At 45.6% G+C, this 27,438-nt stretch overlaps 2 protein-coding genes across 6 annotated transcripts in view; both read right to left on the reverse strand.

Moving 5' to 3' along the window:
- Window positions 1–15,061, reverse strand: part of LOC112226838 (PH domain leucine-rich repeat protein phosphatase 1) — a 78,175-nt gene extending 63,114 nt beyond the window's left edge. The window contains exon 1 of the mRNA XM_024391438.2: window positions 13,164–15,061. Within this exon, the coding sequence (XP_024247206.1) occupies window positions 13,164–14,751 (1,588 nt within the window). The 5' untranslated portion in view covers window positions 14,752–15,061. The remainder of the gene's footprint in view (window positions 1–13,163) is intronic.
- A 3,709-nt stretch (window positions 15,062–18,770) lies between these two features.
- Window positions 18,771–27,438, reverse strand: part of LOC112227368 (phosphatase and actin regulator 1) — an 85,656-nt gene continuing 76,988 nt past the window's right edge. For 3 of the 5 annotated variants that reach the window (XM_042307826.1, XM_042307824.1, XM_042307827.1), the window contains exons 8-12: window positions 25,138–25,202; window positions 24,161–24,222; window positions 23,097–23,237; window positions 21,357–21,433; window positions 18,771–21,154 (exon numbers count right to left, since the gene is read on the reverse strand). In XM_042307826.1, the coding sequence (XP_042163760.1) occupies window positions 21,139–21,154; window positions 21,357–21,433; window positions 23,097–23,237; window positions 24,161–24,222; window positions 25,138–25,202 (361 nt within the window). In that variant the 3' untranslated portion in view covers window positions 18,771–21,138. The remainder of the gene's footprint in view (window positions 21,155–21,356; window positions 21,434–23,096; window positions 23,238–24,160; window positions 24,223–25,137; window positions 25,203–27,438) is intronic. The other 2 variants (XM_042307825.1, XM_042307828.1) reach the window with 2 other exon arrangements.

A 27,438-nucleotide genomic window follows, 5' to 3' on the forward strand; every position in this document is an offset into this window, starting at 1 on the left:
AGTACACTTCCAAGCAAGGGTTTTGGGATGGAGATGCAATATGGCAGTCGTGTCAACATATCTCATCAGCCACCTGGTGGAAGGGACTTTGTGGATCTGAGGCTCTTTCCCCTGTTGCCTCCATCATCCTCCTACAAATCCCATCAATATCAGCCGTCTCAGAGCACAACTGGTCCTTGTTTGGGAACACACACACCAAAGCACGCAACAGGCTGACCAATACAAGGGTTGAAAAATTGGTGGCCATCCAGGCAAATGAGGCTTTTTGAGCCTGACAACGAGCCATCCTCAACAAGGATGGAAAGTGACAGTGAAGATGAGGCCTCAGAGTCTGATGTTCAAGAGGTGGACATTGAGGAGGTCCAGGGAGAAGACATGGAAGCCTGAGAGGAAGACAACCAACGCTTGAGTTTCATTTTACAGATGGGAGATGTGATGGATCATTGGGGATTATTCAATATTCTCTTTTGTTGTTCCGTGAAATTGTATTCATTTTATTTAAGTAAAGTTCAATTCGTAACTAAATAGTTTTTTTTTTTTCCATATGTTTGTCTCCATATGATATGGTAAATATATCCAATGCAAAAAACATGTACATTTAAATAGTATTAATTTGCATATATTTCCATTAATTCCCATGGAAAGTTTCCACCTCTGAATATTCCCCAAAATGTGCAACCCGACTACCAGTCATTGCGCTAAAGCTAAGAGGGACCTTTAACATCCTTAAAACTGCATGCAGACACATAAACAGGGTATCCATGAGTTCATCTGACTCTGGGTAAGTAGAAAAAGGGCTTATTTGCCAAAATCTCACACTATCCCTTTAAGAGGGACAGGTTACAACTTATATTTGTAGCAAACAGAGCGAGTAGTAAGGAGAATGAGAGGCACTAGCTTACAGCCACCGCTTGTTCCTCAGTATCTCCCTACAGCGCAGTGGCACCAATCAGTTATATTTCCGATGGTATCAACATAATTAAATGTACACGCATTTTGGAGTAGAATCACAGACTTACTATATCCAGAGGATATTGCAAAGCTTTGGGGAACGCTTGGCAAGCAAACCAGTCCAGGGTTTGAGCAGTCAACTACAGAAGTGAAAAATGATTCCTTAGTAGTTCATTTTCTCGAAATATAAATGTACAACCTAGTTTGGAACCAATGTCTTAAGTAGTTGAAAATGGTATTACTCCAACCTCGTGAAAGTGAAAAACTGAGACGTTTTCAATTCTTCAAAAAAATGACTTTATATCGAAGGAGTGCCTTAGATTTGATGGCCTGCACATGTGCAGTCCGGCGCAAGACGACCGTTAGGCCGATGTTTTCCTGAGCATAAGTTTAGCTAGCCAACGTCGCCTACAAGCGTGATTCTATTGGAGAAGCAGCTTCAGCATGCCCCCTGACCTCCCCGTCCACAGCACCCCCGGCTGAAACAAATCCTAGGGGAAACACTGGGGCCGCTTGCTCTCTCTCTCTTTCACTCTTACCTCTTTTGTTTTGTTTAAAATTTAACGAGGCCTGGTTGGAACGGCAGACAGGCAGGGAGGAGGGAGGCGGAGGCTACAGTGGGCATGGCATGGCATCCGGGGTGTTTTGGCTTAGCTCCCTGTCACATGCTGGGGCCATGTGAACGCAGTGGCACTGACAGAGAGGGTGGGAGGGAGTGGGGGGGAGAGACTGAGTGTGATGGGAAGAATATAACTAAAGAGGGGAAGTCTTTAACCAGAGGGGCACACAGGCAGAAAGAGAAAGTCGGAACAGAACAGAGAGAGAAATAGTGCAAAAGGGAGGAAGAGTGAGAAAAAATGGGGAGAGTGAGAAAAGAGATTGAGAGTGCCTTACTGCCTTCACAGAGAGAGACAGAGAGAGAGAGAGAGACAGACAGAGAGAGATCTCCTCGGCCAGGCTGGCGCAGCAGGTTACATTTTCTCCTTTCCCATGGCCTGGGACATTATCAGAGGCCACAGCTGAGAACAATAGCCTGCAGCGTTGTAATGAATAAGGCTAGCTGCACACTGGGCCTGGCCTGCTCCTGCCTTTGGGCCCTTCACTGTGGAGAGGGGAGGCAGAGGGGCCACCAGGGAACCACTCACTGTCCCTTTAAATTGGCTCTTTAACTTTGTGCTGCTTCACCAGCACAATATAGTGCTGCCTTTTCTCAGTACAGAAGCACTGAGCAGAGTTACAACCGCTAACACAGTAGAACCATTGGTGCAGAGCTGGTACAAAACCACTGACAGGGCAGAGCTGAACTGGTATAGAACCACTAACAGTTTGTTCATTTTGTTTCACCTACAGAACAGGTTATCCGTTTGTACTCAATAAACACAAAGCTTTTCTACAGTGCCTTGCAGGATGACACCACTCATAGGAAAGTTGTTAGTCTACTTCCTGGTAGTACCAGTGGTACAAAGTAGTTGGGAGTTTTAAATGAAGTCAGTTGGTATCAGTGACTGTGACCTTTAGTTTCCCACCAGAGAGAACGCCACCCAAACACACCCTATCTTTCTGTCTGGACAAGGATTTCCTATTTTCCCGGTATTTTTCAAATGTTGCAGCACTTTTCTCCCAGGTAACCCAATATTTTCCACCAAAGCCTGGAAGTGTCGTTCAAAAGCATTATAAAGAACATACAGTGCCTTCAGAAAGTAGGTATTCAGACCTCTAGACTTTTTTCACATTTTGTTACAGCCTAATCCGACAATGGATTTTTAAAAATGTATCCTCAGTAATCTACACAAAATAACCCCATAATTACAAAATACAGATTTAGAAATGTTTGCAAATGTATTACAAATAAAAAACAGAAATACCTTATTTACACTACGGTTCAAAAGGTTATGGTCACTTAGAAATGTCCTTGTTTCAATGTTTATTTTTTTAAAGTCAATTAAAATAGCATCAAATTGATCAGAAACACAGTGTAGACAGTGTTAATGTTGTTAATGACTATTGTAGCTGGAAACGGCAGATTATTAATGGAATGTCTACATAGGTTTACAGAGGCCCATTATCAACAACCATCACTTCTGTGTTCCAGTGGCACGTTGTGTTAGCTAATCCAAGTTGATCATTTTAAAAGGCTAATTGATCATTAGAAAACCCTTTTGCAATTATGTTAGCACATCTGAAAACTGTTGTTCTGATTAAAGAAGAAATTAAACTGGCCTTCTTTAGACTAGTTGAGTATCTGGAGTATCAGCATTTGTGGGATCGATTACAGCACATGCGGCCTACAAGTATAGGCTAGCGAATTTAATTTTGAAATATAATGGGGCCGATTTGAATAATAAGTAGGCTGACTCATATCTACCCTTCATAATATTTCCCCTAATGTTATTAGCCTACCTCCTCTTTCTATTGTTGCTTCATTCCTTCCTCGCTTTCAACAGTTAAATGAAATAAGTGTTGTCCTTATCTTCATCATTCGAATGATATCCTTGACATCCTTTAATGCACCCTTGAATTAGATCCAGAGAGGGCTTTCACTTCTCTTCCCGAAGATTGAGCGGTTATGGGTCTGAATTAATAACTGTTATAGCCTACCGTCATCGAGCGTTTGGCTCTTCTTTCAAAACGACCAGTGAGTTATATCGGCTGCTGCATTTAACATTCAGCAAAAAAAAGAGCTGGCATCCCTCTTCGAATACTCTATTGGTATAAGAATGATTTAAAAAAATAACATTTATTAAAAACAATGTCCAGCAAGGTATTCTAGTCTAGCTTTTCCTGCTTCTTTCTTCTTAAGGAGGCCAGCGGAGCACAGTTGCTTGCGTACTGCGCAAGAGACAAGAGGCCATAAATTAGAAGCTTATTATGCATAACCCAGCTAAATATAAGGCTAATACTGCAATTAATTCTATATATAGGGCTATACATCAATCTAAAATAGGATGATCTATTTTGCGGGAAATTTGAATGGAGTTGGAGGGAAAGACCGCGAGAATGCTCGCATGTGCACGGATTTAAAGTAAGATATTCGAGTGACAGGTTGTTTTAAAACTCTGCAGATGCAAAAAAACTATTTTAATCTTTACAGTTAAAGAAAACAAGGTACCCCCGAAAGCCAGATAGAGATGAGTAAATTAGACGCGTATTCGGTCTTTATATTACTGTAGCATAGACAATGCTGCAACAAATGTAGGCCTACCTGTCACAAGAAAATAAGTTACCATGAGGTGATAGGTCTACATGCATTGTGAACTGTGCTCCATACTGAGATGGGCTGTATGTCCTCACCCGGAGCGTTGATTCAAGCAGAGGTTGTAGAGAAAAGCCTGTTCATATAAATCATTTATGATAATTTACCTGTTTCTCGAAGTTATTTATACCGGGAAAATGGAGTAGATTTGGGTGATAAATCCTGGTGAATCTCGGTAACCGGGTTCCCGCCATTCAACCCTAGTCTGGACCACACAAACGTAGGTGTTGTAACCGTTTATGTTCTGACCACAGCCGTTGTATGTGGTTGTCAAGCAACCACTTATCAGTTCAAAACCCATGGCAAACTGTCATAAAATAAAGTGTCTAGCCATAGAAAATGATAGCAGATTAGACCTAAATTCTGACAACATCCAATTGATCTCCATCTAATGTAGAAACGTGAAAGTCCTAATGATTTCCCTGGAGACTTGAGTGAGTTGAGGCAGAGCGAATTGGTTAAACAACATTTGAGATGGCATTTAAGGACCCAACTTAAAGCAGACAGGCAGCAGTGTTTCCTAATCAGAGTGTTTGGGGTTTTGAGCTTCTTTTTTGCTCTGCTTTAATGCCGAGGGTTGCACATGCAGGCTGGCATTAGGCTGGGCTGCTGTTGATCAAAGCTGGGTAGAGTGAGCCCTGCTGGCCTGGTCCTAATCCCCCTGCATGGGCATGAGGAGCACAGGGGGCTGGGAAGGAGGAGAGGGGAGGAGTGAGCAGGGGAAGAGGGGGCTGGGGAGGAGGGGGCTGGGGATGAGTGGAGAGGAGGAAGGGACTGGGGAGGAGCGGAGGGTAGGAGGGGCTGGGGAGTGGAGGGTCGGAGGGGCTATGGACAGGGGGAGGACTGGGGAGGAGGGGGCTGGGGAGGAGTGGAGAGCAGGAGGGGACTGGGGAGGAGCGGAGGGTAGGAGGGTCTGGGGAGTGGAGGGTAGGAGGGGCTATGGACAGGGGGGGGACTGTGGAGGAAGGGGCTGGGGAGGAGGAAGGGACTGGAGAGGAGGGGCCTGGGGGTAGTGGAGTAGAGGAAGGGACTGGGTATGAGTGGAAGGTAGGAGGGGGCTGTGAAAGGGAGAGGAAAGTGGGAACTGTGGAGAAAGAAGCGTGATTTACTGGGGATTGGGGCTGACAAGAGGATGGGATTTGGGATTCTAGGGCTGTCCTGACTTTGGGGAGACCCCTTCCCTGCCATGTTAACCCCATGTGGGCTCACTCCCTCCTCTATATCCAAAGCTTCTCACAGAATAACACTTTTCCTTCAGGCCAGTTTGACAGGCAGCTGAAAAGGCAGGCATTTCCCATAGGGTGTATAGGCTCCCGCCCCCTTCACGCCCCTCTCCACTCCCTCCCTCCCTCAGCAGGCTAGACAGGAATGGCATAGCATGACATTCTTTAGCCCAGTGAGTTCAGCTGCTTACCACAAAGCAGTGTTCACTTCAAAAAGTGGTTATCGGTTCCTGCTCTACTTTACATTTGAAAACCACAAGCCTTTCTCAGAACCACCTTGGGCTAAACTCAATCACCATGGTCACCAGGAATACTGTGCATTTACCGTCCATCACAGTACATGAGGAAAGGAGAGGAGTGGGAGGACAGGAGAGCCCTAGATGAGGGTGGCAGAGAAAAGGTAGACTATGGACAGTCAGAGAAAAAAAAAAAGATGGTCTGGTGAGGGAGAGAAAGATACAGCGAGAGATGAATGGAATCTGTCAGATGGTCTGAGGGAGGAGATGTGAGAAATGATAGCGAGAGGAAAGAGACGAGGACAGATTGAGGGAGAAATTGAGAGTGGGAGGGGTGGCGTGGGAGAGAGGGAGGGAGGGATGTCAGCCAAGAGGGGGGGGGGATCTATATTAGAATGAAAACAGACATGCTCCTCTGGCTCTGCAGGCTGACACCACTATCATAAAAGCATCTCGCTACGCGCATTCACACACACCACCAGCCAAAACCACCGTCCTCACATACCGGATCAGACCACCTCCCCCAACACACACAGAAATCCTGCCTACCCTCCCCCCCACACACACACACACACACACACCTCTTATGTAACAGCGTGTTCCGCCCGTGAGGAGACAACGCAACAGTGCCCTCTTGCCCCCCCCCACCCTCCTTGGGTGTGCACACACAAGACACATTGGATTTGAGCCCTGGAACATGTGAAATCTGATTAGACAATTACATTGACTCACCAATGGGCTGTTTAGGAACACACCATTAGCTTCCAGCCAGGAAAGGAGATGAGAGGGGAGACAACCACCGTTAGGGGACTCACTCTCACTATCGGTTGGCATTCATTCTGAAGCGATTTTCTCTCTACTGCTAAACTACTAGTAAGACCTTGAGGACCTTGAATCTAATAAGTTTAATCACGTTGAAAAAAATGAAAGAGCTCCTAAATTTGTTGCCAAGACGACCAGTGACACATACATAAAGAAGGTGTCAGAAACCGTGTTCGTCTGCCATGATGTAAAAGATTTGGAGAAGACAGATTTGAGAATGTGGGACCAATCTGGGGTGTTGAGCAAGAGGAGAGCAGATCAGAGGAGAGGAGCAGGGAGAGGAGCAGAGAGAGGAGCAGAGAGAGGAGCAGAGAGAGGAGCAGAGAGAGGAGCAGAGAGAGGAGCAGAGAGAGAGGAGCAGAGAGAGGAGCAGGGAGAGGAGCAGGGAGAGGAGCAGGGAGAGGAGCAGAGAGAGGAGCAGGGAGAGGAGCAGGGAGAGGAGCAGGGAGAGGAGCAGGGAGAGGAGCAGAAAGAGGAGCAGGGAGAGGAGCAGAAAGAGGAGCAGGGAGAGGAGCAGAAAGAGAAGCAGGAGAGGAGCAGGGAGAGGAGCAGGGAGAGGAGCAGGGAGAGGAGCAGGGAGAGGAGCAGGGAGAGGAGCAGAGAGAGGAGCAGGAGAGGAGCAGAGAGAGGAGCAGGGAGAGGAGCAGGGAGAGGAGCAGGGAGAGGAGCAGGGAGAGGAGCAGGGAGAGGAGCAGGGAGAGGAGCAGAAGACTCAGAGTCAGCTGTGAGCTTAGCGGCTGCCGAGGCTGCTTCAGAGAACTTCACGCTTCATTAAGCCTTTAAACCCCTAGCTAGCTGCGGAGTTCTTAAAGTCACCATGTCACCACCAAATGCCTGCTCACTACTCAGCTCTGTGACGGGGGAAAACAAGACGCGCAGTAATAAACGTATTTAAATGTGTGGACTGTGTGCAAACTAATGTAAGGTAAATATTAATGGCCTGTATGCAAATACTGTATCACCAAAATAATTTCCTCTTTATGTAGTGAAAACATCCTCTCTCTGGCCTCACTGTGCTATGAGTGTGTGTACATGGAAATATGAAACGCCTGGATTCTGGCATTTCTTTAAGACAGCCGAGTCTGGCTGATCAGCCTTTTCATTTGAAACTCATATAATGGTCATGTGACATTTTCTGAGCGGGCATGTATTAGTCTGCTATGTGTTGCGTACAAAGGGGTCCTTCAGCTTGGGCACTGGCTGGCTGCGTTGGATATCTCCTTCGTCATCAGTTCCACATGAGCGACGCATTCCCATGCTGCATCTGTGCGTCACGCCGCCTCAAACACGTGTGACACAGCAACATTGTTAAACATTACCCAACTCTTTACCCGGGTGAAGGAGAAAAAAAAAATCAACTCTGCCCTCTCACCTGACGGTCTAGCTCACCCGTAGTATCATACTCTCTGAAGTAGCCTAAAAGCAGTAGCCTAAAAGCACAATAGGCCAAGTAATGTATTGCCGGAGTGACTTTTGAATAAATAGGCCAACCAATAACAGTATAATGACAGCGAATCTCAGTTCAAAAGCAATGCACTGTCAACTAAGCACAAATTTCACTCAACTGGAGCACTGCAGCTTGTGATACGTTTGATTGAGACCGGAAGCAAAATATATATATATATATTTTAAAAACAAGTCCGGGGCAGACGGTAATTAAAAGTAAAATCCTACGTTTTCCTAAATGTGGGTAGTTTGCTGAGCTAAACTAAGGAGAAGGCTAATACAAGTAAATCATTCAGGGCTGGTACAAAGCACTCTGGCACCTCAGCCTCTGGGGAAGCCCTGTGTGCTCCGGTGCCGAGGTTTAAACCACTGATTCTGTTCTCTCACACACACACATACATATACACACACACACACACACACATACACACACACACACACACACACCACACCTCTGAGTTTGCTAGTGGGGAAACAGTTACATCCTCTTGGCAAGGGAGAGCTTTGTTAGGTTATTCTCCCGAGAGGTCTCTGGGCTGATCCTAGTTCAGCGGAGTCACAGAGGGACACTAACCTAACGAAGAAAGACTCCCGAGCGGAATCCCTACTTCTGTTTTTCAGGGGGAAATGGAAGTTCAGTTGATAATACCGTTTCCTGAAAACCAGTACAATCCGCTTTCTCACAACGCCGCTAAGGGTGAAGGGACACAGAAGTCCCTGAAATATGAGCTGGTCCCAGTTCAGTGGGATTCTGGAAAAAGGTACCCGGTTTGGGAATCGCCGTTTCAGCCACAGCTCCCCTGAGTCATAGAAGCCCTTAACTCACATGGCACCGGCAGTCAACACAACATGTTCTCACAGCTTTGAACTGTGGAGTTTCTACTTGGGTTAAGTCCATCTTTAGTTTATGTAATAGATATTGTAATAAGCAATATTTTGTCTCGGTCTTATTATCCTGCAATAAGTGTTAAGTCATTTAATTACCAACATACAGTATGATTTACTCTGTTCCCTTAAGTCTTGACAGAGAAAATGACGGGCCATAATGCACTGTACTAGTGACCTGTCATCGTAATGGCCCCTGTGTGGGCAGAACTGGAGGTCTCACTCTGCAGACTGTCAAAGAGCACCGCCATGGCCCTTTGATCTGTGTGTGTGTGTGTGGGTCTGTGTGTCCCGCTCTCTCTGGCAGACCCTCCTCTCACCCAGGTAAGATACTGTATCTCATCCGGTCACCGAGGGAGGGAGGGCAAGGTCTGGTTGGATTCACAGGCTTTAGAGTAGAGGTTCGACAACTGAGCAACTGCATTTGCCCGCCGTTCAGGCCTATATCTCCAACAGGCATATTTCACAGGTACCAAACAGGTGTTGTTGATTGTAAAGACACGACTGTCTCCGCCACACACCTAAAGACCTAATAATGCATGACTGTCGAGATGAGATATTAGAGTCTACTGGACTTCTTGTTACAGACGCTTCACACACACCTAAAGACCTAATAATGCATGACTGTCGAGATGAGATATTAGAGTCTACTGGACTTCCTGTTACAGACGCTTCACACACAGAAAGGCCTTCAGTGCCCTTCAGTAAAAGCAGCTGTGCCTACAGCAAGTCAGCCAGTCAGCTCCCGTTTTCCCTCTCCCTGTATTCACTTTCGGAGAGGAACAGTCACTCAAAGTCAGTCAGTCAACTGAAGACGTGGCAGTAGCACTACTAGCTTCCCTCCTCTGATCCGCTCCATCCTCACACTTTGTTTCATTTAGCAGACGCTCTTATCCAGAGCCACTTACAGTCGGGTGCATTCATCTTGAAGATAGCCGGGCGAGACAACCACATTTCACAGGCGTAGTTAAGTACACTATTCCTCAATAAAGAAGTTAGCAGCTAAGTCAGCGGTAGTAGGAAAAGCGTAGTTTTTTTTAAATGGGGGAGGTTCTTATTCTAAAGATATTCTTCGAAGAGGTCGGGTTTCAGACTTTTTCAGAAGATGGGGGACTGGGCAGGGACACTTCCTCCCCAGCAGACGTGCCCGGCATTCTAGAAGAGCCAGCGTACATTCCGCCACCATTCGAGTGCCTCACACAAGGGCATATGGGCTGCTGCTTTTGAACGACCTTGTATGCTGCTACTCCTACTCCACTGGCCTTTTAGACCAGAGTCAGGCGGTTGGACTTTTGAACTGTAGAGAGACAGGGACCTGGTTATTGGGTAGTGGCCCAGGGGGGTGAGTCGAGGGTCAGACGGGGCCTGAGGAGGGCTCAGATGAGCAGAGTTAAGCTGACTCACGTGGGACAGGGAGGGAGGGAAGTGTTGGCTGGCTGGCTCCTGGAGGTAGAGCAGCGTCAAAGCTACTGTACTGTAATGGCTGTCACAGCTGGTTGGTTGGCTAGCTAGTTCGACTCAGCTGACTGCATATGTATGCCACACAGGGAGGCTGCAGGCCTAGTGTTAAGCATATTAACTAGAGCTGGGAGAAATGGGTAAAAATCCATTTGGCAATAAATTGCCTGAATTGGTGCGATAACAAATAGAACAATATGTTTAATAACAATGTGCACCATTTGTTTGGTCATTATCCTTTAAAAACTGATACTACTAGTTTAATATTTATGCCATCAATTCTCCCATTAACAATAATCCATATAGCAAACTTATTTCATTTCAAACTTCACATTTCTGTAGTACTTCCGCATCTCTCTGATTCAGGGGGGTTGGGTTAAATGTGGAAGACACATTTCAGTTGAAGGCATTCAGTTGTACAACTGACTAGGTATCCCCCTTTCCCTTCTCGTAATGAACAATATCAGCAAAACGCCTGCGATCAGTGGTTGGTATGGTCGGTGTCGATCATTTAACTGTTAACCACCAATATCCCACACACACACACACACACACACTTTCGCTCTCTCTTTGCATCCTAATCCACACACGCTCCTTGTGCCCATCATATAAAACCATTTACATGAACTGATTCTAGTATCCACTCAAGGCACTGTGGGCTTTTAAACAAAGACACAGAAGGACTATGGGCCTGGCACATTTGACAGTGAAGGTGAATGGGACAGCGACAACAACATGCTAGCCATTTTCAGTCTCACATTGACAACGACCTCTGCAACAATAGCCATCCTCTCTCAGTCCGGGCAGGACAGACGTTTGGGGAGACAGAGAGTGTGTGTTTTGCTCCTACATTTAAAAAGCTCACCTTCACGTTTCTAAGACCTTCATGTCCCTGGTGAACGTTCTAGAAACAAAGACACAGTCAGACAGGCAAGCACAGTGTTTGTGCTAATCATCCCCCGCTTACCCAGAAGCCTTGGTTATATTACTGTCACTTCTCTGTCTCTCCCCCCAGCTGAAGCAGAGGTGGTGTATCAGTGGTGGGAGAGTGAATTAAAAGCGCTTCCTGCTCTCTGATGGGGCTGGGACTGGGGCTAGTGCTGAGGATGGGACTGGGCTGAGGCTGTGGCTGAGGCTGGGACTGGGGCTAGTGCTGAGGATAGGACTGGGCTGAGGCTGTGGCTGAGGCTGGGACTGGGGCTAGTGCTGAGGATAGGACTGGGCTGAGGCTGTGGCTGGGACTGGGGCTAGTGCTGAGGATAGGACTGGGCTGAGGCTGTGGCTGAGGCTGGGACTGGGGCTAGTGCTGAGGATAGGACTGGGCTGAGGCTGTGGCTGAGGCTGGGACTGGGGCTAGTGCTGAGGATGGGATTAGGCTGAGGCTGTGGCTGGGACTGGGGCTAGTGCTGAGGATGGGACTGGGCTGAGGCTGTGGCTGGGGTTGGGGCTAATGCTGAGGCTGGGACTGGGCTGAGGCTGTGGCTGGGACTGGGGCTAGTGCTGAGGATGGGACTGGGCTGAGGCTGGGACTGGGGCTAGTGCTGAGGATGGGACTGGGCTGAGGCTGGGACTGGGGCTAGTGCTGAGGATGGGACTGGGACTGAGGATGGGACTGAGGCTAGGGCTGAGGCTGGGGCATGCAAACCCAGCTTGGCAGGCAGGCAGTTACTGTGACAGTCCAGGATGCAGGGTGTCTGGAGGACAGGGCCCGTGCAGCATTTAAATGACCACAATTTACTGAATACATTTAAGAGCTGGGGTTTTATGGTCCCCCAAGCCCCCCTTACATCCCTCTCTCTCTACCCATCCACTTCTCTATCCCTCTCCCCATCCATCCATCCGCCCACACAGGCATTCATGCCTTTCATTGCAATGATAATGGGCCAAAGCTGTAACAGGGCCCATGTCTGAGGGCCATAAGTTGCAGCACTGGCTTTGTGGCCATATCATGCGTGTCGATGGGAGCGGAGTGTGCTGCCACGGTTCAACAAAGACGGAGGGAGAGGAGGGAAAAAACAACCACACTAAAAATGTTTTAAAAAAGAGACTGTCCCTACTGCCTTCAGCAGGGCAACTTTGCCCAAAGCATAGCTTCCCTGTTAATCTTAAAACACCTCATGCCAGTATATACAAACAGTCAGGCCTGGTCGGCAAGCCTGAACACGTTAGGTGACGGGTGTTCAAAATGTGTGTGAGCTATACACACACTATGGTGATACTGGATAAGCAGTTATTGTGTGGTGAGCTTCACTTCCTACTTACCTTGTCAACACTTGTTCCCAGAGCCTTATATCTGCCTATCATTATCGTCCTGCATGGAATATGGACTGTTACGCTCACCTCGCCTGTCAAAGTGCACAGTTAATGACAACAGGGAAGAATGGGCCCGCCCTATACCATCTGCAGGGCATTATAACAGAGGACAATAGTCTGTTCCTACACAGGGGATAAGGAGAGGCGAGGTGCTGAAGGGTTGACTTTGAGCACCTGCAGGGTAGACCGAGATCAATGTTACAATGGTATAACATGGCATTAAGCAGCACCATGTAGGCTAATGCCATTCTCTAATACAAATAGACATTGTAGGCTTTGGAATGACATGCAGGGAGGTGTGCACCAATGCACAAGTGTACATTAGGTGCAACAGTTCCTTCCTTGAACTCCATCACCAAAAATGGCACAAAATGCACAAGAAAGTGAATTGTGCACAATGATGAAGACAAGGTACATGGCTTTTCCCCTCTTACCAACTTCAAGAGCCGCCTATTAAATCAGGGGCCACAGATTCTCTGACCATGTGTCAACATAAGGCCTGGTGTAATAACATCCACACATCTTTCACACCTCAACAGCGCCTCATAAACAATCATTGAGCAAGTGGCTTTTTACCTGCGTAAAACCGCAACAGAGAGCCAAGCTCGGTGTTCATCCCTTCCTCCTGCACACGCCACGGGTCCTTAAATCCCAGTTTGAAGAGAAAGTCATTCTGGATCTGGAGAGGCCTTTCGTCTTGCCCAAGCCTCCTGACAGCTTCACCGTGGAGCTGAACGTAAAGTGTGGGACTGGTGTCTCCTGCTGCGTCCCTATCCTGATCGGTCGCCCCAGACCCCGTTTTCAAACCTCCTTGCCGATTGTCAGGCTCTTGGATGTTGGGCGTGTTAACTCTCATAAAGGCCTGGGACAATGAGTGACTGCTACTGCTGGGTGGCAGGCTGCCCAGGCTGAGAAGTTTGAGTCTGTCACCTGCCCCCATATCGTTTGCCACCCCACCGTTGCTGAACTTGTAGTTGGCAGCGACAGTGTTGCCATTGGGGAGAATGGGGTCAACGTTTGTGGTAGGACAGTCGAGCTCCAGTTCATCTGAGGAGCTTCCATAGGTTTCGTGGCCCTCCATGGCTCGATCAAAAGTAGGGCTCAGGATGGATGCGTCTGTGCCCAGGATCATGTCGTCACTGAGGGAGTCCCGGTGCTCACTGAGCCGGACCCCTGAGCTGCTGAGGTCATCGAATGCACTGCTGCTCTCCACGTCTGAACCAGAATTGAGCCCGTAGCTGTCCAGTCCGTTCAGCCTCTGTTCTGAATCATAACCGTTAGGAGGATCCAGGTTAGAATTCAGATCCGACGAGTTAGTTATATTATCTTGCGACTCTGAGTCTGGAGTAAAAAGTTTTGCATCTAAATCCTGTTGCCTCTCATCGCCGTTCTCCATAAGCAGTAGTCTCAGCCTGTCACTTGGCTGGTCCGATAGGCCGCCACTGAGTTCTGGGGGTCCCGAATGGTTGCACTTGATACTTCCATCTTCCTTTAGCTTAGACTGGGCGTCATTATATGTATACTTCACATTACAGTTGCCGTTTTGATCAGTCTTTAAGTTGTCTTTACAAAATATACGCAATACAGTGCTCGACTTACTGCAGAGTTTGCTCATACGGAGCGCCATCTCGCCGGCTGTAGTATCCATCGTGCACACCACCGGCCTAGGATATGAAGGCGACGTGAGTTTATCGTGGACGTGTATGGATCCCCTGTGAAGATCCCCTCGCACCCACTCTCTATCTGAAGGCTGTAGTTGCATGTTTTGCCGATGCCTCAACAACGTCTTCCTATCCAGACTCCGAGTATGCAGAGACGCAGAGGAGATGGCCGAGTTCATCTTGGCGCCGAAGGCGGCAGTGACAGCTGAGGTGGCGGTGGTTGCAGAGAGGTTCCTCTTCAGCCTCCTCCGTCTCAACAGGAGCGAGTTGGAGTTACTGGATAAACTCCGACCATTCGTAGATGTGCTTCCATTACTTTTATTCGAAGCACTAGACCCCAACGCAACATGGGAATTTCTAATATCTAGACGAGAGGCTGCCACATTTCCACCGCCATCATCCACAGGCGTCCCCTGAGCGACAGACAGTCCACTAGGCTTCTTAAACTTATTCGCACTTACATCTGCCGAGCCTATATCAACGACTGTCCGCGCACTTTCCATTTTGGCAAATGAAAAGTACACTAAATCTCCGTGCGTACTTCGCTTAACATCAGCCTTCTACATTAAAAAAGCGCGTCAATATGAGCACAATACAGTAAATATCCGCCGGTTGGGCGGTGTACTTATCCCGCTCTTCATTCACTTATTTGCCTTCGTGCTCCAGTTGGAATCTCCCCTGCTGTACCCGAAAACATTTTTACCAAGGAAATCCGCTAAAAGAGTCTGCACTCGAAGTTTGAGATCGGTACAAGGGCGGAGACGTGACTGTGTGTCTCATTTACACTGAATACTATGGTAGAATATGAAATGAACGTCCGGAGACCGCTTACGCAAATACAGAACGATATATATTCATGATGTGACAAATGGGGCGCAATACGGTATTGCCTTCTGGGAAATGTATTTTAATGTAAGGATTTCATGTTGGAATACCGAAGTAAAAACTACATTTCCCAAATGAAGTGAATGCCCACAGCAGACAATGTTCAGAATGGTGTAAATAGATATGTAATACACAGAAATACGGCTCCTGTTTGGTAGAGCCTTATCATTTTTAAGCAAAGGGCAACATTTCTGCCGTGCCTTCAGAGCGTATTAATCATACCCCTTGACTTATTCCACATTTTGTGTTAGACTGAATTTTTAAAAAAATGATATTTCTATATATTTTTACCCATCTACACACAATACCCCATAAAGACAAATTGAAAACATGTTTTTAGAATGTTTGCAAATTTATTGAGAAAGAAATACAGAAATCTAATTGACATAATTATTCACACCCCTGAGTCTCTAAGAGCTTTCCACACCTAGATTGTGCAACATTTGCCCATTATTCTTTTCAAACTTCTTCAGCGCTGTCAAATTGGTTGATCAAATGCTAGACAACTCTGTTCAGGTCTTGCTTTTCAAGTAGATTTAAGTTAAAACTGTGTCTCAGCCACTCAGGAACATCTCACTGTCATCTTGGTAATCAACTCCAGTGTAGATTTGGCTTTGTGTTTTAGGTTATTGTCCTGCTGAAAGGTGAATTAATCTCCCAGTGTCTAGTGGACTGAACCAGGTTTTCCACTAGGATTTCGACTGTGCTTAGCTCCATTCCATTTCTTTTTCATCCTGAAAATCTCCCTAGTCCTTAACAATTACAAGCAGACCCATAACTTGATATAGCCACCACTCTGTTTGAAGATATGGAGAGTGGTACTCAGTAATGTGTTGTATTGGATTTGCCCCAAACATAACACTCTGTATTCAGGACAAAAAAGTTAATTGCTTTGCCACATGTGTTGCAGCATTACTTAAGTGTCTTGTTGCAAACAGGAGGCATGTTTTGGAACATTTCTATTCTGTACAGACTACAATGTTATTGATCCCATCCTCAGTTTTCTCCTATCATAGCCATTGAACTCTAACTGTTTTAAATTCACCATTGGCCTCAGTGAACTCCGAGTGGTTTCCTTCCTCTCGGGCAAATTAGTTAGGAAGGACGCCTGTATCTTTGTAGTGACTGGGTGTATTGATACACCATCCAAAGTGTAACTAATAACTTCACCATGCTCAAAGGGATATTCAATGTCTACTTTTTTATTTTATTTTGACCAATCTTCCGATAGTTGCCCTTCTTTGCGAGGCATTGGAAAACCTCCCAGTCTTTGTGGTTGAAACAGTTTCAAATGCACTGCTCGACTGAGGGACGGTACAGATAATTGTATGTGTGGGGTACAGAGGTGAGGTAGTCATTCAAAAATCATGTTAAACACTATTATTGCACATTTTTACACCTAAGCTAATTTTGGCTTGCCATAAAGGGATTGAATACTTGACTCAAGACCTTTACTTTTTACAAATCAATTTTAAAAAATGAAGTTTAAACTATTCCACTTTAACATTGTGTAGGCCAGTTCTATTTTTTCTCTCAATTTAATCCATTTTAAATGCAGGCTGTAAACAACAAAATGTGGAAAAAGTCAAGGGTTGTGAATACCATCTGAAGACACTATATGTGCAACAACCTTATGCACTGCCCATGTCCTTAGTGAATATCCCTCTTGTGGAATTGTTTGATACCTCGGATTCAACCGTCTGACTATGTGGGAAATTAAGTTACTGTACCTGGAAAATAAACTTGTCAAGTGCATCAAGCATAAAACCATTCTAAAGCCTATATCAAAATGTTACAATAGGAGACGGAAAATGTATTTCCCAACACTAATACAAATATATTCAATATCTAGCAGAAGTTGTTTAAAGATTTGTGCTTGCATCAAATACCATGGGAAAATAACGTTAGTCTTCATGACCAGTGATGACCAACTTCAGTTGAGCACCATCTCATCAGGACGCCATTTCACAAGGCCACAACTACTGGCCAACTTGCTGTCCTCAAGGATATTCCATTGTCCTCTTCTGCCACCTAGTGACGCTTCCTCTCAGTATAACGATAATAATCCTGGTCCCAATTATGGTCTGGGGACCCACAGGGTGTGCAGGCATTTGCTGAAGCTCAGTACAAACACTCTTTCCTTATTCTAATGAAGTCATTCAATTAATAATTTAGTACACTTGACTGTACACTGTTCCGAATGCTACCCCAGACCCTTAAAGAGATTATTTGGTACATTTGTATACTTTTTTGGCAATCGTTCTAAAAGTAGCGCTCGCAAGCCTAAAGTGGCCCCTGAATTTTGCCTATTACGTCACGTATGTGCACCACGTCATCGCGCTCGCTCTCGCTCTGCTGTGTGTGCGCATCTTGCTAGCCGTCACTCAACAGGGCCAGGGGCTGAAGCTCACTGGCTAGAACTCGAATTGCTAGGGGGCTGGCCTACATTGGGGAAAATGAAGGGAATATGGCACAGCACAGCTTCCAGAAAAACAGTTGCTTTGAAACTAGGGATTTCATGGCAAATTGAAGTAAAACAGTAATTCTGCTCACACGTTATGCATGTATGAACTACACTGACACATCCAGACCAAAATACTTATATGCTGACGTTTGAGCTTTTTTTTTAACCTATACCCACAGTGTTAGTAGGTTACAGTGTAACAACTAGGCTGAGTAGTACAACAGTTGGACTTACTTGATTTAAACTCTTGGCTCCTATAAGGCGCAGAGGCCATGGAATAACATCTTCCATCACTCTGATCGGGTCGTGTTTTTCCCAAGTCACACCAGTGCTGCTCTCGGTGATCTATGCCTGAATGTCTCGCCAACTGTTTTGAGTCCTGGTGTAAGACTGAAACGCTGAAATAAATTGACACCAGTCAAAAAGGTGATTGCTGGGAAAATCCTTTTAGTAAAAGATTTATTGGACAGACACAAATCAGGTCTACCTGTTACATGCATTGTCCACCTGTGCAAAGTAAAGCATGACAGAGGGTAGGGTATGGGAGATTCCTGTAGTTCTGTACATTGGATTAGTTATACATTACTCTACTGGTGTAACAAGTATACTCAAAACTTATTTCTGAGATGTTTAAAACAAGTCAGTGTGAACACTTGCATGTCATGGAATTATTAAAGACAATTGTCAACGGGGAGGCCAGGGCCATTATAACCATGTGATTGTTATACCATGTCAAAATGGACTTTTCAGTTTGACGAAAACAGTTTGAAAATGAGCTATTCAAATCTAATATGAAACCCAAAAACAACAAGTGGCACATCCAGACTATTCGGGATCAGGAGCTTCCCTAACCCATAAAACGAGAGGATAACCCATAGAATTACATAGTGATTTATACAATCTCTGTGGGATAACCTCTTCAAATGAGAGAGACTGAAGAGGTTGTAATCAATGTAAAGATCCAATAGCATAAATGAGATACAGACACAAAATAAGCTTTGAGATGAAAGGGGATGGAATGAGAGCCAAAGTAGTAAGGCTACGTAAGTATTTTACTCAAATCACATTAGCTACCATTCCTGGGCAGCCATAGACCCAATAGCCTCTGATGGTAATATTGCCATGCTTTGAGAAAATATACGTCAAACAAATGATCGTACAAAGACTGCAACATACATAATGATGTTTAATAGAGATATGGTGGTCATTCACATGGCAAATGGAAAGGAATCTATATTTCCAAATAGAAGAAGAAGAATAATGCTCATTTTCAAATGACTTAATTCTCTCCGCGTACACGTAACAGAAAAACAGTTTATTGCAGACTTTATATTCCTCAATTCCAACATGACACCATCCTCATGCTATGCGGCGATTTGTCAGACAAAATGGAGAAGGGCCTCCTCAAGGTATTGATCAAAATCTTTAAGATTCTACAAAAATGCCCAAAACGTGTTGGGGGAAAACATGTGGGTGGCATGATGCTGGAATCAAAAAGGTAGCTGGTTTGAGCAGAAAACGTAAGGTTTTACTTCCTTAAGGTACCCCAAAGAAAATTAGATAAACACGCCGGGATAATATTGTAAATGAGAATAACCCGTGTAATAAATTAAGCAATATGTTGAACATAAATGCATCAAACTAATATAACATAATGAATGACCCAGTCGCTGATAACCAAATGTGCAATACCTTCTATGTTCCAGAATGTTTTTGTAAATTTCACTGGGGCATCTTCTCACAGAACTACAACGATGTTCAAAATGACAGAGCATGTCTTTTTGTTCATACATTTTCCTATGCAGGTCCATGGACCTGTCTGGCCCTTCACCATAACTAATCTATGTCTTTATGACAAGCAAACGTTTTCATATAGCAATTTTAAGAGTAAAGCATATTGGGTACCATTTCAAAACAACTCAAAACAGTGGCCAATAAGAATCCAATCCCGATATGACCATCGGGGCCTTTTGTAAAATCACAACAAAAAACTGAAATTAAAGGGAGGACCATCTACAAGAGTAAAAAAAGAATACTCTGATTTAAATATCCACAGTAAGAAAACGAGAACTAAAAAAACAGGCTTTTCATACAGTTTGCCAAGAGGCAGAAAGAATATTGCTTGTTCTTAAATAGACACAGGAAGAAGGAAAAAAAAGACAAATCCGCCCCAAAAAAACAGAACCAAGTGCAGGGCACTCACATGAGCAGAGTTCATTAAACATAAGAATGCAAAAACGAGAGAAAAGCTTGATCCTCAACAATAAATAATAAAAACCATAAAGTATTCCTGGATGGCAAACCAAGGGTTCTGTTCTAAATGGCACCCTATTCCCCATTTAGTGCGCTACTTTTGACCAGGGCCCATATGGCTCTGGACAAAGGTAGTGCACTTTATAGGAAATAGGGTGCCATTTGGGAAGCAGATTCTCTCTTCCCGGAGGAAGTCTATATTCAAACGTCAGAGGCCTGTGACATCCCCTGAAGCCACAACTCAGTTTAAAAATCAAAGCACCACTTTTAAAAACTAAACTAAAATGAGTTAAAAAGCTGTTCAACCTTAACACATATATACAGTTAGTGCATTATCTGCCAGCTGCATTGTTCATTGAATTGACCCTTTTAAGATCCCAACATGAAATGGACAATATTGAAGTGTGATTCTCTTGTTACTTTCATGTCTGTATAAACACGATGTATATTTGGAGTGTAAACAAAAAAAATTGTCTGCACTCTCAAATTCACAGTTAGCAATAGACAACATTGTCAGTAACAGTGGGAATTGAACTGCCCATGTCAGGGAGAAGTAGAGGTGAGATTACGTAATGACACCGGGTGAGCCCCAGAGGGCGCTATAACCCAAGAAGAGCAAAGGAAAAATATTGCACACAATTCTGGAGTGTCCTATGGATCCCCCACTTCTCTTTCACCATTCAAACACTACAGGTGACTCTACAAACACTAGGTTAATCTTAACCAAGCCAGGATCACATTCTCCAAGTGGTTGAAGTCCATCTCTCCCAAGGTCCATGGGTAGATGGGTTAAAACTGTCCTTGTTGATGAAGAGAGAGTGAGGAAGTGGAGGCTCCTCTCACCAAGAGCAACAGATCAATCACAGCCAAGAATGACACCGTGAGAGAGGGGCACAGGTGTCATCACAGCCAGTCAATGATGGAGATGGCAGATGTACAATCCCAACCAGCCTATCCCACTACCATCATCCCCAAAGCACGGAGGTGCTTTCCTGAGCATTCAGCACTAGGGTGTGGGACCAGCTAGTCAGTTACACAGAAAGAAAAGATGTTAAGATTGGTGGGAATTGGGGGGGGGGTAGATTATGTGCTACTAAATCAGGTGTCCATCTACTGTTTGTCTCTGGAGGGGAAGCTACCGACCAACTCAGTTGCAGGGTATTGAAAGGCATTTCAGATCAGAAGACATGGCCTTATTGTAGAAATGGGCACCATTTACTGTCCAGCACTTATGGTTCTCAGTGGAAAACAGCCAGTCTGTCCAGCGTTCCAATCAGACAGTGATGGTCTATGGTCTGTGAAACCTGAGGGAGAAAGGAGCAGAAAATACTGCCGTTTGTACAGATTCCAAAGGTCAAATATTGCAACTCCATTATTATAGGTATGCTATAAACATATATCAAGTATTCACAGGTTTGTACAGCCATTGCTTTCCACCATGACATTCAGGGGTGTTCATGCTTACAAATGCATAGCATTAAAACACGCCAACGCACAGCTCTTTACCTGGTTAAATGGCGACTTGACTCATGCACTTCCATCTCGTTGCTCTTGAAATCGTTGAGTTCCTTCCGTATGGCTGCCTATAAGGGACAAACAGAGGCGGAAACAAAGGGTTAGTGCCAAGACGAAAAGAAAGTCACGCAGTCTTGCTCCGTGTCCTTTTAGAGACACTTTATACATAATTTACTCGCTTCTTAAGGTCAAGAGTGAATAAACTTAATTCTCTCCACTAAACTCTTCTCGCTCTCTCTCTCTCTCTCGCTCATTTCTCTACCCCTTCCCCTCCCACTGGATTGAGAAATGGAGCAACAGGAAAGTGCAAGCTAGGCATATTTTAGACGGTGAATCTTCACATCGTGGGAGAAATTGTTAAGCAAACTGTCTGCATTAGCTTGTCATCCTGAAGTCTGCAACCGGTGTGCTCGCATCGTGACCCATCTTACACCCCTCCCATCCTGCGATTTCCAGCTGTGTCGTGGCATCATTACCCCTCCTACTCTGTGGCTGGTTAGCGCAAGTTGCTGCATCAGGCGGATGAGATTTCAACATTTACAAGGGTGAATAATGACATCTTACAAAATGACTCAAATCATTCTCGTCATCTTCCCCTTGCTTTTAATCTATTGAGATAACACCGGAGGCACCTCCTTTAAGTTTTGCACTGTGCAACCAGCACTTTGTCTCTGATTAGATGCTATAAATCCCTAAAATGATCTTGTCCCAAAAAGGATGACTCAATCTTCCAGGAACGACATAGGTGACTCAGTCGGGACTTTTGGATAATCCCCCTGGCATGTTCCGACACAGGCGATGTCACGGACAAGTCTAATTAACAGGATGACACAGGGGAACATCTCGTCATCTCATCCCCTGAGCAGTGTCAGATGCTACTGAACTGAAAACAGGAAGACATAACAGCCCTGACCTCTGGTAACTTAAGACGCCAGGAAAGCGATCTAATGTCAACGGAGCGTGTGCAGTTAAGGGCGAGAGGTCCTGCGGCAGTGTCTGTCCTTCTCCCCCGTTACCGTCTTACGTAACGCCGGAGAACATTGTGTAACGGAAGGCAGAATTAGCGAACTTCGCCAAAATGGTCCTCAGGTGTTGACCCCGTATGCTCGGATCCCAGCGCTGCTGCTCACGTCACAGGGATAACTGAGGGAGAGAACGGCTCACTCTTCTCAGAACGACAGAGCTCATTAAAAAGTCAGAACCATGTTCTGACAGCTGGCGTACGGCGGATTGCTCGGGGTGTTGACTCGGAGTGGTAAAGGGGGGGAGACAACAACGAAGACATCTGAACGAATAAACAGCAGCACTGGAAGTGCTGTGAGGAGACGAGCACAGATCTCCTAGCATTGAACTTCTGCATTATGCTTTGAGCTCTGAACTGAAGAACGGAGAGGGATTGATCCAGGGCAGTCTGCTGAGAGAGAGGCCATAACAGCAGAGGGGAAGTACAACAACAGGCTTTGAACCTTTGTTTGGACCTAAATAATAGATATAGAGGAAGAGATGGGAAGATCCACATTGTGAGGCTGAAAATGTTCATATGCTCCCGAGGGCTGTGCATGTGTACTGCAGGCATACATGGTTCTCTCTGCAGCATCTACCGACTTTAAATAAGCTATATATACACACACACACACAACCTCAAAGGACATTTGATGCTAAATGACAATGCCTAACAAAGCGCTGAGTAAATATCTCTTAACCCACCCATCCATCCCCACCACTACTTGCCTTGTCGGCTGCTGTGAGGCGTGTCCAGGGTTTGTCTGCCCGCCGGTCGTGTTCCGGGGCGTCAGACACCTCTACGTAGTCACTGAAGCGGATCAGGATCTTCGCCTGTCTCAGCTCCTCCACCGTGGGCCTCTGACTCAGCTGGAACAAAAACAGAGGATCAGTAACTATCTGGGACCGTATGCAACAGACATTTCAGAGTAGGAACCCTGATCTAGGATCAGGTCCCACCTGACTATATAAACTGATCTTTGGTCAGGACTCTAAAAGCTACTAGGTTGAGTGTCTTTGCAGCTTCGATACAGCTTGGTTTTTGAAACAACCTCGTTATACTGTAGTCCACATGATAGAGTAGTGCGTTGGGAGCCTGTACAGAGCAAAGAACACCAAGTCAACCTTTGACCAGGAGGCGGCAAATCAGGCCTGAACGCTACTGAACTGAAGGTAACCTAAACATCAATAGAGCTTGGTTTCTAAAACCACCAAGTTATACCGACTGATCAGACTAGTTCATTTGACTAAATACTAGCCCCTGGGGCTAAATTACTACATCTGGTAGTGGGATAAAGGGATTATTTTTTTACTACGAGAATGAAAGACTCGTAGTTGTGCATGAGCTCCCGATCATTGCGGTATGCTCACGAAGCGGTACAGAACTGTACAGCTGCTCCAGCGAATCCCTGGGACGACAGCAAGGTGTTTGTAGAGACAGCAGGTGCAGGAGACAGTGCTGCTATGCAATTCAAGGTGATAGGAACATGCCCAACACCTCACTGTGGGGCAGAGATAATCTGGCTTGGGTCACTGATAGGCCAAGGGCACTGAAGATGCGATCGTCTCCTGGGGTGACCTTGGGTATTATAGTGCTGTGACACCTTTCTCTCCTCTCACCCCGAGCGAGTCATTTTTGTGCTTTTTGCTTTGCTGTGTGAATGTTCTGTCACATCCAACACCTTAGAGAACAACAGGGAGCGTTTGGCAGTTGGCGCGCTGTTTGCGCACGGGGGTTATTTAGATAGAATTGGCAGTTGAACCGGTTTTTGGACACTCCGTTCCTTCCTTACCTTTCGCGTTAGTCGGCGTTTTATCTCCCGCTTCTCCTCCAACTCCTCCTGCTCGTTGCGCGCTGTGGGAAACACAAGGGAGCAGAGGTTAGACGGTCTCAGGGCACAAAATGGTGGCGAGTGGGCTGAGGTGGACAACATTTCAACACTACTGGAAGGAGAATAAACACCTCATTTGCATAATGTAGCTGATTAAAAATGCAGCAGCACTTCTTAATATTCAACGTCGCTGAATTTCTCTAAGCCTTAAACTGTTTATCGTTGCCTCTTTTTAATGTCGGACTATTTGGATGGCAGAAACGGAGGAAGGGAAAAGCCGTCTCCCTATCCAGCATTCCCACATGGCTAGTTCTTCCACGTTCATTAACATGGAGTTGGTCGGCTCGTTTAAAAGTTACATTAAAATAACAAATCGCTCGCTTCTAGGGAACGTCGGGACTAACTCAGACCAAAAGTCACATCCGGTTTTGCTCAGAAGAAAGAAATACTCCCACTGGAGATTCCCCTTCGCCTGTTCCACGGATGCTCTCCAAACTACCAGACAAGCACTCCCCAGCCTCAGAGAGAAGGAGGTAAAAAGCAAAAAGGAGGCAGAGGACCAAACACATACTAGACTAGCGAATCTAAAAAGCACACCAGAGTTCTGTGTTAAATACGTAACGATGCCACTGCTCTCTTGATTTGGAGTGCCAGTCCCAACAGAACGTTCAAAGACGTGCCCCATTTCTCTAACCTAGGCAGTGTTGTGGGGGGAGACTTTCGTTCCTGGAGTCTTACAGTTGCAACCCGTGTCTCCCTCTTCTCTACGAATAATAAATGGTACAAATCACGTTAGTCAAGTCGTCACTGGGAATAGCAGTAAACGGGGGGACATTAGTGTGGCTTTAATAGAGTGGTGACGATGATCAGGAAATGGCTGCTGTCCTGTTTATATATAATGATGGTATGTTATAATGATAAGGAGTAGAGGTACATACAATACTCACGTTTCAGGATATTCCGCTGTTCCAGCTCCTCAGCACTGGGCCTCTGACTCAACCGCCTGCACGAAAACACAACCAAAAACACACATGGTCAAAATCAACCGCACAGAAAACACGGTCCAAGGCAACCTCCAACCAACATGACAAACCCCTGAGTAACAAAAGCAAACTTTGGCAACTAGCCCAATCTCCACAGACAACCGTAAGAATCAAGTCAAATTACCATTCTAAAGAAACACATGCAAACATGAATAAATTCCCCCTCAATTTAGCAGCTCACTACTTCGGTGCGTGTCGTTTCAGGACAAGTCCTAAGACCACGAGCCAAATCACGAGGGAAATTGTCAGTTTCTCTTCCTACACGTCTAGCCAGTTAGTCACTCCCCTGCTATCACTTCTCCTTTAACGGACTCCATCCTGCCAGTGTAATCAAAGTGACCGTTTGAGTGACAGCTTGAGTGCCAGGCAGCACCGGTGTCAACTATGGCCGAGTTGGCACGCCAGGACTGGTGGCATCTCAGTCAGTGCAGAAATCTACACCCATTATCTGCCAGACATGAATAGAAACTGACTGAATTCAAGGCAGTGAGCAGGTCTCTTTCCTTCATCTTCGTGTATTTGTTATAGACCAGCACCAGTATTCTCAAGATCATCATGTGCATAGAAGACTCCTTTCCTTCATCTTCATGTATTTGTTATAGACCAGCATTCTCAAGATCATCATGTGCATAGAAGACTCCTTTCCTTCATTGAGATCCTAATGTACTTCCAGATGGATTACCCTCTTTACAACATCTGGTACACACACACACACACACACACACACGCCTCTATTCTCCCTCCTAGTTACTTTATCTAGGGAAGTCACATTGAGGGAGAGTGAGCAAGAGCACAGGAGAGAAGGGAAGAAGGATCTCGGCAGAAAGAAAAAAAGTAGGGAGAATGCAAGAGTTAAGAAAAGACAGTAAATGCATTGAAACGATGCCATTCCTAATTTGATTTTACCCTCGTCTTTTATTATGCCTGCAAGGTCTACGAGAGAGATCTCTCGTATCAAATCTCCACAACGAACCAAAACAATGACTACTTCCGGCGCCAACAGAGATGGCTGCTACGCATTCCTAGGAAACTACGCAGTATTTTGTTTTTTTACGTGTTATTTCTTACATTGGTACCCCAGGTAATCTTAGGTTTTATTACATACAGTCGGTAGGAACTACTGGATATAAAAGCAACGTCAACTCATCATCATTACGACCAGGAATACGCCTTTCCCAAAGCGGATCCTGTGTTTTGCCCACCACCCAGGACAAGGGATCGGATCCCAGCCGGCGAACCAAAACAGCGTCACCATAAAAAAAGGGCAGACAAAGCGGTCTTCTGGTCAGGCTCCGGAGACGGGCACATCGCGCACCGCTCCCGAGCATACCACATGTCCAGTCTCTTGAAAACAAGGTTGATGAAATCCGAGCAAAGGTAGCATTCCAGAGAGACATAAGAGACTAACGTTCTTTGCTTCACGGAAACATGGCTCACTCGAGACACGCTATCGGAGTCAGTACAGCCAGCTGGTTTCTTCACGCATCGCGCCGACAGAAACAAGCATCTTTCTGGTAAGAAGAGGGGCGGGGGGGTATGCCTTAGGATTAACGAGACGTGGTGTGATCATAACATACAGGAACTCAAGATCTTCTGTTCACCTGACTTAGAATTCCTCACAATCAAAATGTCGACCGCATCATCTACCAAGAGAACTCTTCGATTATAATCACAGCTGCATATATTCCCCCCCAAGCAGACAGGCAGCCCTGAACAAACTTTATTTGACTATGTAAACCACATATCCTGAGGCTGCATTCATTGTAGCTGGGGATTTTAACAAGGGTAATCTGAAAACAAGACTCCCTAAATTCTATCAGCATATTGATTGTGCTACCAGGGCTGGTAAAACCCTAGATCATTGTTATTCTAACTTTCGCGACGCATATAAGGCCCTCCCCCGGCCTCCTTTTGCAAAAGCTGACCAAGACTCTATTTTGTTGCTCCCAGCCTATAGACATAGACTAAAACAGGACGCTCCCGCGCTCAGGTCTGTTCAACGCTGGTCCGACCAATCTGATTCCACGCTTCAAGATTGCGTCGATCACGGGGATTGGGATATGTTCCGCACTGCGTCAAATAACATTGAAGAATACGCTGATTTGGTGAGCGAGTTCATTAGCAAGTGCATTAGCAAGTGCATCAGCGATATCGTACCCACAGCAACTATTAAAACATTCCCAAACCAGAAACCAT

This window comes from Oncorhynchus tshawytscha, linkage group LG28 (assembly GCF_018296145.1).
Source record: "Oncorhynchus tshawytscha isolate Ot180627B linkage group LG28, Otsh_v2.0, whole genome shotgun sequence".
NCBI lineage: Eukaryota > Metazoa > Chordata > Actinopteri > Salmoniformes > Salmonidae > Oncorhynchus > Oncorhynchus tshawytscha.